We start from the raw sequence: 19,372 nt of genomic DNA, 5'->3' as shown, positions 1-19,372 counted from the left end.
GACGTTAACATGGACTTTTCCATGTTTATCAACAGGCCCAGGTCGCGGGAGGTGGAACACACTAGGTTGAGGCTTCTCTGTACCTATTCTGGAGACCTGCCCTTGATGAGCCAGTCATTGAGTATTGAAACAGATAGATCCCTCAACGTCCGAGGTAAGCTGCTATTGGTGCCACACATTTTGCGAACACCCTCAGGGCCAAAGGGTAGCGCAGTGAACTGGAAATGGCACCCTCACGTCATAAACTGGAGGAAACACCTGTGGCCCAGGAATGCAGAAATATGGAAATAAGTGTCCTTTAAGTTGAGAGCAGCCTACCAGTCTCCTGGATCCAGGGAGGTATGATGGAGGCCAGGGAAACCATGTGAAACTTCAGCTTCTTGAGAGACTTGTTGAAGTGACAGGTCCAGGATGGGTCTGAGGCCCCCTTTTGCCTTCGGCATTAGGAAGTACCAGGAGAAGAAGCCTTGTGGGGGAGGGGAAGGAGAAGTAGCCAAAAATTGCAGGGGATAGCCCCAAGATATTATGTCAGAACCCAGCAGTCCGATGTGACCCGCAGCTAGGCCGCACGTAGGGGAGGAGGCGGTTGAAGAAAGGTAACAGCCCCTGCTTTTCCTTTTCATTGGCCAAGGAGAACACTAGCAACCCAAGGGGAAGGTGGGTATAAAGATACTCAAAAGTTTTGGGCAGGACAAAGTACTTATTTCCAGCCTGTTTTGAGGTGGGGGGGATGGAGGAGAGTGTTTGCCAGATGGCCCTGGCAATTTTGAGGACCTCGGCATGCACCACACAAATCAGGGTAGAGGCCGACAGGACACTGAATAAAGTGTCCACCTGTTCAGCCAACTCCTTCACCTTGAGGCCCAAGGTCTTGGTCACCCATCAGAACAAGGCCTGGTGGGCTATAAAAAAAAAATCATTGGGCTTGATGGCTGTGAAGGGTCCTGCAACTGCCTCATCCAGGGATGAAAATGACGACTGTCCCACCAGAGGGGGACCCTGGTCCTCCTCCTCCTCCATCGGGGAGGGTGGCTTAGCGGTGGGGACCACCTACCAAGTCTCAGCTTCTGGGTTTGTCTCTGGTTCCAGCCTCACTGCCATTGGTGCCGGTGGTTATCACTCCGAGGAAGCTACCAATGAAGGGTCATAGCCATGACTGGGACAACCCATGCGTTTCAACAAGACCATTGCACCGGCCACTGACCCTGCTGCCATTGCCCCTACACTGTCTATGCCACCTCAATAACGCATTCCCGCCTCCGGGGATCCATGCGACAAGTTGAAGCGAACCTCGATTCCAGAGGAACCTCCTTCCAGAGAGTACAGAGGGGCTGTAGATGCCCAGGTCTGCCTTGAGATTACCGATAACGGTGACTGGTGCCATGCATGGGGGGGGGCTGGTACCCACGCCATGGAGATCGTTTTGGTGCCAGGGGGGACCAGAGACAGGAAGGAGAATGTTGCCACGGCATTAGTGATTGGCAACGAGAAGACAACCTGCAGGATGGCAATTGGTGCCAGTAGTAGGGGGACCAGCACATTCCTCTTGGCGAACTGCCGTCGGTTGAAGGTGACAGAGGCCACGATGCCGGCAACCAACGGCAAGCATCTGGCAGCCTGGACGGAGGCTCCGACATGCATCGGCACAGTGGTGGAGAGCATGCCATCATCTCAGGGGACCTGCAGTGCTCCACCTTTCCCCACAGCACTCCAACACTCACTTGCCCTCTTGGGGAGCCTTCACCAAAGCTTGCAGCACCTGCTGCGCTAGCTGTGCGGGCAGAGGCCTGTGCTCTTTCAATGCCTGGGAACATGTGTTGGCGTTGGTGCCGGCAAGGAAGATAGTCTAGTACTGCTCGCAGTAATTAGGGGAGGACCTTTTGCTGGGCTAGCAGCTGGAAAAAGCTGACTGCGGGGCTCTGGGGTGAGTGGATGGCCCAAGGCAGTTCCTTTCCCTGCTGTCTCCTGGCTTTTCTTCACTGGTGCCGAGAGGAGCCCAGTGCCGGTGTACTTTTAACCGATGCCAAGGTGCTTGGTGACTCATGCCAAGGAGGCTTGGATTGCAGATGTACTCCATAAGGAGAGCCTGGAACTGAATGTCCCACTCTTTTTGCATGTGGGGCCAAAAGTTCTTACAGATACAGTACTTGTCTTTGACACGTGCCTCCCCCAAGCAGTTGAGGCAGCTGCCGTGAGGGTCACTAACAGGCATAGGACTGTTACAGTCTGTTCAGGGCTTGAAACCCAAAGACCAGGGCATGCCCCACCGGGGGAACCTGCTGGAACCTTAACAATTAAGGTATTAACGGGTACTTAACTAAATACAAGGCCTTAAGGCACAAAGTCAAAGGCAGAAAAACCACTCATCCTTGTCAAGCAAGGAAAGGAGCTCTGACTGTCCACCACAGGCGGTAAGAAGGAACTGAGAGGGCACAGGGCCAGCGGCATCTGATATACCCGCGCATGGGTGCGGAACTCAAGGGGGTGCCACAGCCAGCCTTACAGATGCCACTAAGACAAAAATCTCTGATGACCATGCACATGGGCACGCACACACCTAGAATGGAATCACAATGAGCAAGCACTCAAAGAAAGTTTATTGAAGGGACAGATTAATATTTGATCCGAATTATTTGAAAATTTGCTTTCAATACAAAAGAGTGATTCATAATACAATAGTTAATAGAAAATTAGAAGTTTATTGAAAAGTAGATTCTGAGTTCACTTAAAGTGTTGATTATGGTTTTTTGTGTTTTTTTTTTTTTTAAATCAAACCTGATCCCACTCCCATTTAAGTCATTAAAGATTTTGTGACCGATGTTAACAAAAGCAGAATCATGCCCTATGAGCGAAGCCTACACAAGTCTAAATTGTCCCATACTACTTGAAGTGCAATGATCTTAATTCAATATGAATGGAAACTCAAATCTTTGCTAAAAATAACGAACACCAAGCTCTAAGACTGATTTTTTCCAATATCTTGCAGAAAGGACATTCTATTTCTCAAAAGCAGGTTTCACCTCTTTGCCAAGTACAAATTCAACCACGAAACACTAATACAGGCAGTCCTCTGACTTGATACAATTGGTTCCTGAAAATTGCGTCGTAAGCCAAAACGTCGTAACTTGATTGCGAGACCAAGCATCAAAGTGGAAACCAATTGTCAAGTCAAATCAGGGAGTCAATTCATAAAGGTCGTAAGTGCCGTTTGTTGTAAGTCAAACATCATAAAGTCGAGAACAGCCTGTACAAACATTGTGGGTTTGAAAATTCTGGATAGGACACTTGAAATTTGTACACACACACACACACACACACACACACACACACACACATATACACACAGCGCATGCACATATGGGAGTAAACATCCATATGATAAATTGCAGATTGTGATAAATCATTCACCAGTGACCCATCGCCTGTCCATTAAGCCACATCCGAGAGTTATTTTAACATTTCCATATCTTGAGCACCTTCAGACACACAACTTTGTGGAGTTTCTTAAACTAACCCGCCCAAGGAATGTTTTCTCCTGCTTCAAATTATTGTATCAAGGCGCAGCACAAGAATCAGGAGTGGGCCAACAATGGTTTTTGGAAGTGTTAACTTCAAAGTTTGACTTTTCATGACCTCTTAGGGCTATGAATTTCAGCTCCATATTATTGGAAAAGATGAATTATGCATGTTCTGCTGGGAATTTGAGTCCTGGAAGAGCCCAAGATAATCTTATACAATGATATGTTTGTTCAAGTTCTTAGATTATGACTGCTGAGTTCTTTTCAGTGAGGCCAATAAGCTGCAAGCATTTGCTTGAAACCTCACCCTGTTAACAGGTGTTGATCCTACCAGGAAAGGGGTAAGTGGGTTTTGATGAACTTGGAGAGAAGCTATATAGCAGCAGTAGTATACCACCTTTTCAGCCTGAGAGCCAATCACTCCCCACCCTGCCCCCGCAAGTGGGATGAACTGGCCCACGCAGGCCTACAAGGAGAGCAGAAGGCACCTGCAAGTCACCTGCTAAGGATTTACCCAAGAGCAAATAGAACCAAAGCGTTCAGTTCCTGAAACTCTCATCCTGCAGCCCCAGCACAGAGGATATTATTGGGCTATGGAGGGGCAGGTCATAAGTGTACAGCTTCCATTCTAGTTCTCCAAAACTGGTATATGGTCTTTTGGGGACAGCTGTCAACTAGCAGTCTTCACCCTTTCCCTCTCTTGGGCTACCCTGCATGGTTTTGTGAGGGAAGGGATTCATCCCTTACTAGGAGTTCCTCTAGGCTCAGGCTGAGTCAATCTAGTATCTATCCTGCTCTCCCTGATGTCAGGAATATAGAGGAAGAGCTGCTGTACCTCAGCCAGAAAAGATAAAGCAGCTGAGTAAAGCTCTCCTGGGACTCCAAAGGAAGCAGTAGGAGAGAGAGTGTTCCCATCCACCCCTCTGTAGTGAGACGGCAGATTCAAATACTTCAATGTCACATAGTGAAACTTGATTGCAAAACAGCAGTGATGTCACATGAAGTTGCCCTGCGGTCTTATGAGGTTGTCTCTTCAGATGGTCACATACCGAGGAGGATTAGGAGACACCTTCTCCAGCTTCCAGAAGAAAGTGAGATTGGGGCACTGAGTCTGCCATTTCTCCTTAGGTCTCAGTTCTCTTACTGTGTTCTGGCTGTTGCCTGCACCCCAGAACTAACTTCATTTTTTAATATGGAATCAAACTGAAGTTTTCTTAACACTACAGGTCTAGACTGGGGTTTAGCAGCCTTAAGAGTAGAATCCTAGAAACAGCCAAGTCCATGGAGAAAATCTGAGCTAATACTTCCTTAAAAAAAAAAAAAAAAAAAAAAAAAAAAAAAAAACCACACAGGAAGAGTTTGGATTCTATGTACTATGGGGAACTGTGTTGATATAACAGGTAGTGAAAGTCACTGCTCACAGATGAAACTTAGTACGTAATACTTTATTTTTCCTACAACTCTTATATTGTGATTCAATTTAGAGGCCCAAGCAGGCCAAAGCCTCACTGTACCAGGACTGTCCCTAGATGCAGAGCCCCAAACCAAAGATATAACAGGTGGAAGAAAAAGCATGTTTGTATCTATACATAAGCTGTTGGGGCTGCAGTGGGAGTAACACAGTATATTTTACCACAGACTGGAGGTGCACACAATTTGAAACCAATCAGCAATAATCACAAATCACCAACCACATAGCCACTGTCACATGGCAATTCACTGTCAAATGAACTATAGCAGAGCTGAGCTTTGAGGAGGGATTTTAAAGAAGGTATGTTAAACTTGGTGGAGTAATACTATTAACCTGCTGTGTCTAGAATGAATTAACTCACCAGTTTGACTGCTTCTTGTGCCGAGTCTTTGCCACAGAAGGTAATAAAAGCATAACCTCTGTTCTGACCAGACAGAGGATCCATCATGAGGCGCAGATCCCAAATTGGACCAGCCTTCTCAAAGAGTGGCACCAATTCATCCTCATACAAGTCTCTGGGAATCTTGCCAACAAAAACCTGGAGAAAAAACAAAACCTCTTTAAAAGTCTTTGCAGAGTCTGACTTGGAATTGGCATTTTAAATGAAGTTCTCTGGGAACAAAAACTGAATGAACAATAATTTATGAACAAATATAGAAGAAACCCCTAGTTACGGCTGTAATACTATATCCATTATAGACATTTCACAATTAGGATATGTCTACACTTAAACCACTGCAGCGGCACAGCTGCAGCTGTAGTGAATGGCTAAACTGAAGCACTACAGCAATGGGAGCAGTTCTCCTGTCCCTGTAGTAATGCAGTTAATCCATCTCTCCTAGAGAAGGTAGCTAGGTTGATGGAAGAAATTTTTCCGTCGACCTAGCACCGTCTACACTGGGAGACAGGTCAGCTTAACTATGGCAATCAGGGGTATGGATTTTTCATACCAATGAAAGACGTAGCTGGGTCACCTTAACTTTTTAGAGTGGACCTATCCTTAAGTTTTCCCAGCCATTCATTGTTGGTACAAAGATATTCTATTTTTGGTCTGTCTGGCTTTGCCATTCGTAAGTAAAATGCCCATTCCAAACCCAAAAGCGTATCACACAAAAACAGACAGCTTTAAATATGTACTTAATAAGGAAGAGCAGAAAACACTAGAGGTTTAATATATTAAACACAACTGAGGTGATATAGCTATTCAAGTCTGAACTTCTCCATTTCCCGAGTCTAAACTGTAGCAACTTCTGTGGAAAAGAAACAAGTTCTCACTTTTGCTGTACTTGTTGGTTGGTGGATTTTTTGTGGTTGTTAAGTCAAGTTGTAAAGATATACCCATGATGTTTTCTAAATAGTAAGTTTAAACAGTGCAGGATAGAAACTAACTTGGCAAATTTTTGCTAAATGTAGTGAATGGTAGACACCCTTAAAAATTTTCTTCTTCCTAAACTAAGTTTTAAAGTTAAGCCAGTTTTCAAAAATTGTTCGGATTTCCCAGAGTCACTTCTGGATGCATATCAAACAGAAATTCAGTACTCACAGGTGAATGTTATTGAGAGCTCTAAGCATCTGAACACAAGTATTATAAAAACAGTTTTGAGACACACACAATGTATACCTAAGCGGAGAGGTATCGAGATTTTACCACCAATTTACAGACACATGTCCACCCAATTTCTTTTTCAAACAATTGATTTTTTTTTAAATAATGCAGTTTTCTAAGAAAGCAAAGTCGCATGACTTGAATTTTTTTTAAAGCAGTTTTAAAAGAAGTACAAGGGTTTATGAGCAGACTCAAAAACATCAAATACTCTTATCACAGGCATACCTATCCTCACATATTCTCATGGCCTTTATCCAGACCAAGATTAAAAAAGATATCCTGCATCATGTTCAGTCTAGGGTGGACAACCTGCTGTTAGCCAAGGCAGTGTACAGTTAAACACATACTAAGTCCATATAATTAAAGGCAAGGCTTAAACTCTATCATCTCAGCACATTAGAGGCAGCGCGCACCTTGTGTACATTAAGCTTTGTTAGTCAGAATGAGCTAGCTAACGTTATACTTTTTATCCCAGGATATGTCTACACAACAGCAGGGAGGTGATTCCCAGCCCAGGTAGACATATGCACACTAGCTCTGCTCGAGCTACCATGTTGAATATAGCAGCATTGCTGCAGTGACCCTACCACTACAGTAACTCCTCACTTAAAGTCATCCTGGTTAACGTTTCGTTGTTACATTGCTCAATTAGGGAACATGCTCATTTAAAGTTGCACAATACTCCCTTATAACGTTGTTTGGCAGCCACCTGCTTTGTCAGTGGACGGAGCAAGCTGGTGGGGGCTTGGAACTAGGGTGGGTCAGCAGCCCCCGCCCATTAGCTCCCCACTTCCCTAAGTTCCCTGTGCAGCAGCCACCCATCTGTCCCTCCCCCCACTGAGGTATGCTGCTCCTGCCCTCTGCCTGGGAGCTGCTCCAGGAAGCCTCCTACTTGCGGTGGGGCAAGGGAGCTAGTATCAGATTGTCCCCCTCCCCCCTGCTCCTGTACCCCAATCTCCTGTAACTTATCTCCATGGGGGGGGACACAACAGGGCTCAGGACAAAGGGAGCTTGCTGGCAGCAGCAGTCTCTCAATTTGCTAATCTACTTAAAAAGGCAATGTACTTAGAGTGGGGTCAGCATACTTAAAGGGACAATGCAGGTCTCTCTCTCACACAGGGTGTGTGTCTTTGTCTCTCTCTGCCTTGCCCTCTCCCCTCCCTCCCTCCATACTGCCTTGTAGAGTGTGAGGTTACATTAACAACATGCAGCCGAGTGCTAGTTCATCACTTAGCACTAAGGCATTATCTGGGAAATATCCCATCCTCTGACTTCACCACCGCAACCAAGCTTCAATCATCATTGCTGTGTACAGCATTAAATTGTTTAAAACGTGTGTGTGTGTGTAAATAAAAATAAAAAATATAGTCTTGTCTGGTGAAACCCCATCCCCCATTTACACTAATTCTTATGGGGAAACTGAATTCACTTAATCGTTTTGCTTAAAGAAGCATTTTTCAGGAACATAACTACACAGCAATGTTAAGCGAGGCATTACTGTATATCTAGCACTCTAGATCAGTGTTTCTAAATGCGGCCACCAGGGCCTTTTCTTGCCACAGCCTCTCCCAGGGACACTACCAGCGGTTGGGCCCTGCCCCCCCTCTGGAGACACAAATGCTGCAGGTGCAGGCAGCTGGTGAATTCCCCATGGGTACGGGAGGCAGGCTTTAGCCATGGGGCTTCGGGCTCTGTCCACACAGTGGCAGGCTCCGGCCCCAAGCTTGGCATCCCTGCCATCGTCCCTGGGCCCCACTGCTTCCCTCCCCATCCAGGGCTTAATTTGTCCCAGGGTTTGCCAGAGCTGAGTAAGTGTGAAAAGTGATGTTAACAATCATACAAAAGTCTTCTGCTGTGAAGAGAGACATCAGCTAGCAAGTCTTAGGGAGAAAAAAGTGAAACCAAAAAAGAAAAGATACAAAGACAAGAACATGCAAAGCACCTTATTTGTGTGCGTTTCTATTCTGTTTTGGTCCAGTAAAGGAGACAAAAATTTTTGTTACTCAGTGAAAAAACCCTACATAAATTACAATGATTTGGACATGTATATGTGCATATTTGCTTTCCAAAAGTTAAGTATTTTAGGAAAAATTGTCAGCATGGCCACCAGCAAGATCTGAAACCACCAAAAAATTTGCCGTGAGAATCCCTGCTCTAGATTAAGCAGAGCTAGTATATGCACATCTACCTGCACTAGCAATCACACCTCCTAGCTGTTGGCTAGACATATGCTAGGATAAAAAGTGAATGACTAACAAGACTGAAATCTACTAGACCGTTAAAGCAGAGAAAGGTTTCCTCTAATCTCCTTCAGCTTTTGGGATCGGGGAGATTCTTTCAACAGAAGATAGAAGATTCAAATAGGTGTGATTTTCAAGCAGACCACTTCCCTTTAAGAAAACCCAAGGCACCAATTATTTGCCTAATATTCTCAAACAAGAAGGAGCCCAAGGATGATTAAAATACTCCTCTGCCATGGAGAGTAACAAAACTTTTTACCACCATGTATTAGAGAGATAGTGTGATTTGAATACTTATTATGCAAAGACCCTGATCAGCTGTGGCACTAGCCACATCATCAGTATCTATGAGAATGTGTTAAAAGAGCATAGAGGTTATCTAAGTTAATTTGAGAAAGATTTTGCCCAACATGCATGCCCAGCCTACTAAAACCACTAATATTTAGAGTGCTGGAGATGACGTTGCATACGCAGCAAGGGAGTGCTGATCCTACTCTTGGTGGGGTCCAGCTTCAGGATTTTTGAGGCAGCACTTACTGAGCCATGGCATTAAGTGGTATGCCGCATCTCCCAGGATCACTTTTGGCATTTCAGCATCCCCCACTTTAATATTCTGGTCTGGAAAGAAAGTCCCCACTTGCCGCTTTCTGTACCAGCCCATGTTCCTGAAGATACATGACTCATGGATATTTTTAGTAAAAGTTAGGAACAGAACATGGGCAATAAACAAGAAGTCACAGAAGTTCATGACTTTTACTAAAAACCATCCCTGACAAAATGGGGAGGGAGGAGGGTCCAGCACTCCCCTCCTCCCTGTACAGCCGCTGAGCAGCTTCGGGGTTCCTCTGCAGCCACCGGGAGCTGCAGGGCAGCTACAGGGGTCTACAGCCTAAACTCACTAATATATTAAAATAATTTAAATGAAATACAAAAAGCATTAAGTTTGCAGCCAACTTTAAAAAAAAAAAAAAAAAACAACAGTCAACCCAATGAACTGGTGGAAGTCACTGGCTAAGCACCTGCAACCAGGGTTTATTGAAGTGCTAAAAGAGCTTGGACAGCAGTGGCCTATTCTGAAGGTGCAGGGAGAATATTTTTTTTCCATTTCAGTTTATTTAACTAGTTCATTCGAAGTTAAGAAACCCTGGATCTGAAAAAGCAGGAATGTTTGTTTTTTGCATCCAATGTATGAATGGAAATTAGGTGTTCAATATTTTACAACTAGTAGATCTTATAATTTAAGGACGTGGTGGCCAGAAACAGTTCAATACATAAATTACAGATAAACTTTCTTAAAATCAGGTTTAAATGCAAGTATGTTTTGATACATTTAAAAAAAAGTTATCCAGTGCACTTAAGGTAGTTTTATTTAATAAAAAATAAAATGTTTGTGCATTTTTAATTGAATTTGAATTTCCATCCAAACAGAGCTGGACATGATACCAGCTACCCTAATTCTGAGCCACAGGACCCACAAGCAACACCTGAAGTTGGGTTCCAACACAATTTAAGAGTATCATGCACTGAATGGAACACAAACAAAAATGGGGTTTGATAACTCAGAAAAAAAACAAGTTAAACATACCAAATATTCTTCACACTTTATCTGAGTTACTTAACAGGTAAAACTGTAGTTTTCACATGTATCTCTAAAAATCCAGATTTAAGTTAAGAGTTCTTTCCATTTGGAAGAGAGATATAGCAGTCACTTAATAGCAGATGAGTATATTTAAGAACAATCTCTATTCTCAAATACTGCTTTATGTTTGGCCTAAGCTAAAAGATGATTTTTTAGAAGTTTCAGCAGAATCCCTTTGTTTTGGAATTGAGAACATAAAAAACGTTTTCCTCATCACAAAGCAGCTGCCACTTTTCCCACTCAGGGATAACACAAACATTTGTGCTATGTAATGTCAAACTGAACTTGTAAACAGGATTTGAGGAGCAGTAAGTGGTTTGCCAAGTTTAATGAAGTTCGGCTTAAATTTCATGCAAAGTTTGAAAGTGTAGAACTAAACACGTTCAGCAGAAGATTCCATTAAGCCACTAGTTGAGCACTTACGTATACGGTATACATGTGTGTGCAGTAGTTAACTAAGCTCCATCTTCCTACTAGCTTCAGAAGCAGGACAAGTTGATTAGCTATGAAGAAAGCTTTGTCAACAGAACTTGTCAGCTTGTTAGGTGCATATGGTTGTGGTGCTAGCTGTACACAGTGCAAGAGTTTTGCACAATCAGCATAGCAGGGTGATGGCAGATGTTATATCCTCAATCCAAATAATACAGGAAGAGATATTAGCTGCATATTTAGCCTAAAACTATTTTACTCAAGTGAATTTGTGACTGACAGGTGTCCAGTTCTATAGCAGACACTTTTCCTTCAGATATACTTAGGAAATTAAATAAAAAATCCAAAAGGCTTCACAGTAAGTACTAAGAAGTTAGGAAATGCAAGAGTTAAAGGTGGATATACATCTTTAGCTGCCCCTTGTGCAAACAACGTCATAGACTTTGCAATCACAGGCTTAGATGCCAAGCATCCAATGTTTTAGAACTAGCAATTACAAGTTTTCTAAGTGTTCATATTTTAAGATGTAGAAGAAAGTCTGTAAGAGCATTAATATAAAGTGAGAACTTGTTGGCAAATTAAGTAATATTCTTGATTTCAGCCAATAGTCACCTATTGCAGCCATCTCACTGTTCAGGTTCTCTTCAGTCTTTTGAAGTCAGTCACTTGTGGACAAATACTGGTGTACATGAACTGCCTTGAAGTATTCAGTAGCTCACTGGTGACTACATTAAATAAAATTGGTGTTAGCACTGTGCCTTGCATAAGTCTATTCTTCTAGAATTACCAGTTACAGAACCACTTAGAAACATCTACCTCACAGCCTCAGCTAACTGCCAGGACAATCTATAAAGAATTCTTGACTTTGTGTAGTGCACACCAGTCTGCCAAATGGTGTCATAGGCTACTGTAAGATCAATTTCTCAATAGGAGTAGATATACCACACTCCCCCTACAACAGGAGTGGGCAAACTTTTTGGCCCAAGGGCCATATTGGGGTTGCAAAACTATATGGAGGGCCAGGTAGGGAAGGCTGGGCCTCCCCAAACAGCCTGGCCCCCACCCCCCAACTGCCCCCTCCCACTTCCCACCGAACTATCCCCTCAGAATCCCTGAGCCATCCAACCCTCCAACTCCTTGTCCCCTGACCACTCCCTCCTCGACCCCCACCCCTAATTGTCTCCCGGGACCCCACACCCTATCCAACCCCCACTTCTCCCTGTCCCCTGACTGCCCCAACCCCTATCCACACACCTGACAGGCCCACTGGAACTCCCACGTCCTATCCAACCCCCCTGTTCCCCATCCCTTGACCCCCCCAACCCCTGACCCATCCAACCCCCCTGCTCTGACTGCCCCCTCCCAGAACCCCTGACCCATCCAACCGCCCCCTGCCTCCCACATCAGAACCCCCGACCCATCCAACCGCTTCCTGCTCTCTGTCCCCTGACTGCTGCCCCAGGACCTCCTGCTCCCTGCCCCCTTACCATGCTGGAGCCAGCCATGCCACCACGTTACCTGGGAAGAGCGGCAGGCCAGAGCGCTGGCGGCACAGCGCGCTCAGGCTGTAGGGGAGGGGGGGATAGCAGGAGAGGGGCCGGGGGCAAGCTTTCCCAGCTGGAGCTCAGGGGCCGGGCAGGACAGTCTCACAGGCCAGATGTGGCCCGGAGACCATAGTTTGCCCACCTCTGCCCTACCGCCAGAAGCATGGTTGTCAGCTAAGAATTTAGAATTTCATTCACTGTTAAGCTTACACTAGATATTTGTCTTGAATCTCTAGAAGCAATCAAGCTCAATATGTTCTTGCCAGCCTACCTTATTCAGAAGGTGGAGCTTCTGATGAGCTCTCATTAGGCCTGATGTATAGCCCATCCCAACAGTCAAGACTAAAGGTAACAAAATTATAGAAAACTATAAACGGAGAAAAGGGGATTGCGGGAGGCAAGGGGATGTAACTGTCAACATCCATTGACAAAAAGGTATTTCTGGCCAAAAGAAGCAATCTGGGGGTCTAAAAACAAATTTAACAAGATCTCCAGATTAACAAACTGTAGATTTTGCAAAAAGTCTTCAAAGCAGCATTATCTCCTTATTTTAAAGGAGCCTCAGCAAGTTGGTTTTCATCCAGGCCCCAATATACAGAAGGTATCAGAAGAGGTAAACAGCAGTAGAAAGACAGAGCTGATTACACCAGCATGACATTGTGTCCCTAGTGGATTCATGAACAAGGGTGATTGAGTCTTGGGGGACTCGAACTGAGTGCCTTCAGGCAGGAGTCATAATACAGCTATTTAACACTACTTTATATTATCCGGAGGAATAAATAGATATTTGTCATTCATACTATGTCATGTAATCACATCAGCAGCACCACACAATGAACTCATTCACCTCGTGCTTCCATTTCCCCTCCCATGCTTTGCCTTGCCTGTTTAAACTAAGTGAGCATACAATGCCTAACGCAACAAGGCCCTAATTTCAGTATAAATTTTAGCATCACTATAATACCTATAAATACTGAAAAGAAGATGGAAGATCCAGCCTTAAAAATAACAATTTACCATTATGAACATTACTATTTCTATACACAAATCATTGTGGCCTGATTAGATGGAATTCAAGACCCAAGCTGTATCCTTTTGCATATGCATAAGATTGTGAGTGCAATCTTAACTTTAGTGTTTCTTGACTTTTGTTTCACAGTGCCATTTCATGCATTTAGTATACAGGTCAGCTGTGTTAATGCCTAATTCAAACTCCATCCCTGGAGAAGGAGATGGAAGAGTTCCTCTCCATGTATATAAAAGATTAAATTAGTGCCCCTCAGGTTGTCTGTTCTTAAACCCTCTCAACTATACAATGTAGATTCACAGGGGTTACCATTCACTGTACTACTCCCAATCATTCTGCTAGACTAGGTAGAAAGGAAGTCTGCAGTACCAGCAGTTGTATATGGCTACTGTGGAGGAACTAAGAAAAGGAAGTGAGCAGCCAGACCACCACTTATATAACATCAATAGCTTCTCAATGTAAAGGATAGTAATAGGCTCCTGATTTACATACCAATATATACAATTTGAAATTAAGTGTCATAAAATGGATACATAAACTTTATTTCTGTAAATAGCTATAGGAGCAGTTTAGCAGTTTCAGCTGAACATCCGCATTGCACAGGGTCTTCAATTCAAGCGAACGATGTCAATCCTAGGCTAAAATTTGGCATACAAACTGTTAACCAGTGTGAGATTTGGATGTAAAATTCAGTTAAATTTTAAGTTTGCGAGGGAGATGGGGGAATTTGGTAAATCAAATGCATCGACAGAACAAAAACCAAATCCACCCCAACCCTAACATATCCAACTTCATTCAGTTTTCCTTTGTAGAACTATAACTTCAGGGTGAATTTAGGGCTCTTAAAAGCTGGGGACCTACACCAGACTGAGCCACACAATGCAGGATAATTAAGAGGTCCTTTCGGACAAATATATAAAAGTTTCCTTTACTAAGTGTTGTGTCCTCTTGCCTTTTTTAAATTATATTATATTATTTATATAATTGAGAGTGAATGTTATTTTCACTTGCAGCAAAATTTCAAATTTATTGCAGAACAGATGGATGTAGACAAGTAATAGTGGACTCAATTAATCAATGACAAAGGAAATGACAACCCCCTTAAAACTAATGTTTTAGCTAGTGGGAAAACAGATAACAACAATGGATTCCCTACAGCAATTTACAGGAAGATTCTATTAAGATGCTGTGGGGCAGCTATTGATGCCAATATGTTTATTCAAGACTATTTGAACAAAAAGTACTTAATTAAATTTGCCTTTTCAATAATTTTATTAATAATGGATTTCACTGACAGAACTGAAGTTTTGATAGTAGTCCTCTGACAGTTTCCAGGATGCTTGTGTAACAAACAAAATGTATGTGAACGATCCACAAAATGTAGGCAATCTATCCACAAATACTCATTTATTTAGTATACACTTCAGAGCTCTCTACGTGAACACTTTACTTACATTTGCAGTAGTACATCTGTAGTCTCTAACATCTTACATCTGTAGTCTCTAACAAAACCAATTAGTGTCCCTCAAGTTACAGTCACATTGTACAAGAAAAGGGTCAAATGGTTTCTTTTCAAACAGATCTGTTTGGCTAGTCTTTTAAGTCATCTGACAGTTTGGTCATCTTATCCTATTTTAAAAGCTTGTTCAAGTAATTTTATTCTCTACACCATCTCTGCTTCTTCTGCCATCAGTGGTTATTTTCTGCAGAAGCAGAATGTAATTGAGGAAAGCCAATAGGATACTGAAGTGTGCCCTTATCTGCAAGACTATGCTTTTACTTGTTGTATCGTTTACTTCTAGTAATTCTAATTTCCTGAATTTTTTTTATGAAAAGCATAAGAAAAAGGCCCACTGGAATAATCTGCACATACTAACCTCTGTTCCAATACCAGGCTGAATGCCTGAGTAGACAGTGTCTGGAGGAGGGCCCCCATATTTTCTCTGTCCCGTGGTCACATCTAGAGTATAACCAGTCCTCTCTAGCAAAGCCTGAAAATTATAAAAAGTTGTCACATTAGATAGATAGTTTTAATGATATGACGGTTAATTGGGATTGACATTTCCTAATTTGCACTTTGTCAGGAGCGTACAGCAAGCTTTAGGCCTCCTCAGGAGGCTGTGCAGACCACTGTCAGTGGGCACAGAAGCAAGTGTTACATTGTATAGAAAAGTTTACAGCAAAAAACTGTTCAGCTTGCTTTTCAGAAAAGGAAGACTGAACACACTTGTGTTTTAAGCAAACAGATATACTGACACCGTGTCCCAGAAGCAACATATTTCCAGTATTTAGTGCATTCTGTACGATACATTGAACAGCACACTACACGTTCCTCCCAAAAGTTGCATGCATTTAAAAAAAACCACACACACAACACAACACACTTTTTGGGCACCTAGTTTGCCTCAACGGGGGGGGGGGGGGGGGGGGTCTATCAAATTCATGGCTGTGAAAAAAATCTTGTCTTTTTGTTTACTTTTACCTTATACTATAGGGCCATGACTGGCATGACTCTTTTCCATTAAAATTCTGTGGTAATAGAGAGATATTTCTGGAAACCTGGGATAAAACACCTAGCACATCTTAAGCAACAGTCATGCGTACAGGTCTACTTAAAATGGGGGAAGGAAAGGAAGGAGAGAATCTACACTTTTTCACCAGTTGGTCAGGGCATAAAGAGCAAATTTCACAGTCGTGTTCATAAGAACATAAGAACGGCCATACTGGGTCAGACCAAACGTCCATCCAGCCCAGTATCCTGTCTACCGACAGTGGCCAATGCCAGGTGCCCCGGGGGAGTGAACCTAACAGGTAATGATCAAGTGATCTCTCTCCTGCCATCCACCTCCTCCCTCTGACAAACAGAGGCTAGGGACACCATTCCTTACCCATCCTGCCAAATAGCCATTAATGGACTTAACCTCCATGAACTTATCCAGCTCTTTTTTAAACCCTGTTATAAGTCCTAGCCTTCACAACCTCCTCAGGCAAAGAGTTCTACAGGTTGACTGTGCACTGAGTGAAGAAGAACTTCCTTTTCTTTGTTTTAAACCTGCTGCCCATTAATTTCGTTTGGTGGCCCCTAGTTCTTATATTATGGGAACAAGCAAGTAGCTTTTCCTTATTCACTTTCTCTACACCGCTCATTTTATAGACCTCCATCATATCCCCCTTTAGTCTCCTCTTTTCCAAGCTGAAAAGTCCTAGCCTCTAATCTTTCCTTATATGAGACCCATTCCAAACCCCTAATCATTTTAGTTCCCCTTCTCTGAATCTTTTCTAATGCCAGTATATCTTTTTTTATATGAGACCACATCTGTACACAGTATTCAAGATGTGGATGTACCACAGATTTATATAAGGGCAATAAGTTATTCTCTATCCCCTTTTTAATGATTCCTAACATCTAGTTTGCTTTTCTGACTGCCGCTACACACTGCGTTGACGTCTTCAGAGAACTATCCACGATGACTCTAAGCTCTCTTTCCTGATTAACTGTAGCTAAATTAGACCCCCATCATATTGTTTGTATAGTTGGGGTTATTTTTTCCCATGTGCATTACTTTACATTTATCCATATTATCCACATTTTGTTGCCAATCACTTAGTTTTGTGAGATCTTTTTGAAGAAGTTTTTCTGAGTCTGCTTTGGTCGTTACTATCTTGAGCAGTTTAGTATCATCTGCAAACTTTGCCACCTCACTGTTTACCCCCTTCTCCAGATCATTTATGAAAAACTTGAATAGGATTGATCCTAGGACTGAACCTTGAGGAACATCACTAGATACCCCTCTCCATTTTGAAAATTTACCATTTATTCCTACCCTTTGTTCCCTGTCTTAACGAGTTCTCAACCCATGAAAGGATCTTCCCTCTTATCCCATGACAACTTAATATACGCAAGAGCCTTTGGTGAGGGACCTTGTCAAAGGCTTCCTGGAAATCTAAGTACACTATGTCCACTGGAGACCCCCTTGCATGATCTCCCTTACAGAAACCATGCTGACTTTTGTGCAACAAATATAGTTGTATATTCCATGCCACCCTTACTTCTGCCAGCAGATGCCACTATCCCACTGCTCAGCTCTGAAGGCGGTGCCGCCATCAGCAGCAGCACAGAAGTAAAGGTGACAGGGAACTTACAACTGTATGAACACATCCACGAAATCTGCGCTTTATGTCCCGCTCAACCTTCAAAAAATGTGTGATTTTTCCACAATTTAAGCAGACCCCTATTCATAACAGTTGCTTAAGATGTGTGCTATGGTTTATTTCCAAGTTTCCAAAAAATATCTATATTACTACAAAATTTGATGGAAAAAAGTCACTCAGGCATGCTCTCTTCAGACAGGCCTCAGTCTAGTCCTTCAAATTCACATATTTACAGTAACCAAAGTTTCACATCAAGTATTTAATTTGAAACACCTGCTAGTTTACTAGTGGAAGCATGCCTCTTAAGTATTTGTCTTATGTGCATTTCCTGACAGTATCAGAGTGGAAAGCTTCCAAACAGTGTTGTATGCTACTTCAGTGTATTCAAGAGGATTTATGAGCATACTCAGATTTACCCAGTCTCTTTCTAGAGACAAATATACCTGCTCCTCCATTACAAAAATTAAGCTGTATCTAAACACATTACCTTAATCTTTGCTTCATCTGGTCCCTTTGTTGACTCTTGTACTTTGCTTCCTTGTTTCTCTCTCTGCCTGTAGGTCTTCATAACTCCACATAAAAATGCACTTTTGTTCTGTAGACACAATTTATTAAGTAATTCAATTGGAGCGTATTATAAAAAGCCATCTAAAGCCACTGGATCTTACACATCACAAAAGCCAATGTGTCATGTTAAGGATTCCTTTGGCATTTTGGTAATTACATTAAGAACATCCCAGCTGATGTAAATCATCAGAACAAACTGATGACTGTTAAAGACAATAAGGCTCCAGCTAGCACTAACAGGTCACATATTCACTCACTATAGTGCTCGTTCCAGCATTAGAGGCTTTTGCCTTGCACTCAAAATACCAATATCAAAGATATATATCAAACTTCCAATTTGAGTCTGAAACATTAGAATACTGCACCATCAAGTATTTGCTTTATGGGAACTCAGAAGTGCCAAAACACCATTACACTTATTTGCTCACACTTCTGGAGCTCTCACCTTACCTGTACATGCGACAGGTCACTTTCTTTAAACTGCTGTAATACAGAGAGGGCTCCTTCTTCATTAAATTCCCTAAGAGCATCAATTGCTCTCTCATCAAGATCGACATAAGCTACCAACCCTAAAAAGTTAAAGACAGAAAAGTTACAGATTTCTGTTTAATTATACAAAAGCAAGATGGCTAACAACTAAGCTATTTGCTTTTAAAAACAAGCAATAGTTATGCTGCATATTAGTAAATAGAATTATGCATTATTTAATATTAACTACATACTCCTACACAAGTATATGAAAGGATATGGGTATACGAATGAAAACGTTAAGAAATTAAAATGTATATACCTAGGCACTACAGTAAACTAAGTGCAATATTAAACCAAGAGTAATAGTTTCAGAAGCTTTGGAAATCCAATCTGTTGCATAAAGCAATGCTACATACCAGGGTTTGAAATAATTAACTCTGGCTCATATTTCCAACAGATCTGTGAACCCAAAGCTTTAAGTTTCCTTTCTTTGAATGGAGCCATTCTAAAATACACTGACAGGGAAACACTGCCTATACCTTATTCACTTGCCTGTACCCTACCCATAATGAAAAGGGAGCCAACTGACTGAGGACCTGAGCCACTTATAGCCACCTCCTGCCTCACCTCAAAAAGCATTAGAGATAGAACAATTTGTTTACTTCTTAAAGTAGATGGGAAGAGTGGAGATTACAGTGGATTTTCCAC

General features: G+C 42.6%; 1 protein-coding gene across 3 annotated transcripts in view; it reads right to left on the bottom strand.

The window, feature by feature from the left end:
- HNRNPR (heterogeneous nuclear ribonucleoprotein R) overlaps window positions 1–19,372 on the bottom strand; it is a 47,696-nt gene that overhangs the window by 17,344 nt on the left and 10,980 nt on the right. For all 3 annotated transcript variants that reach the window (XM_038377631.1, XM_038377632.2, XM_038377634.1), the window contains 4 exons: window positions 18,644–18,762; window positions 18,114–18,221; window positions 15,352–15,465; window positions 5,351–5,527 (listed from right to left, as the gene is read on the bottom strand). In XM_038377631.1, coding sequence (XP_038233559.1) covers window positions 5,351–5,527; window positions 15,352–15,465; window positions 18,114–18,221; window positions 18,644–18,762 — 518 coding nt within the window. The remainder of the gene's footprint in view (window positions 1–5,350; window positions 5,528–15,351; window positions 15,466–18,113; window positions 18,222–18,643; window positions 18,763–19,372) is intronic.

This window comes from Dermochelys coriacea, chromosome 19 (assembly GCF_009764565.3).
Source record: "Dermochelys coriacea isolate rDerCor1 chromosome 19, rDerCor1.pri.v4, whole genome shotgun sequence".
Lineage (NCBI taxonomy): Eukaryota > Metazoa > Chordata > Testudines > Dermochelyidae > Dermochelys > Dermochelys coriacea.
The sequence above is the reverse complement of the archived record's forward strand: the minus strand, read 5'-3'. Positions and strand labels throughout refer to the sequence as shown.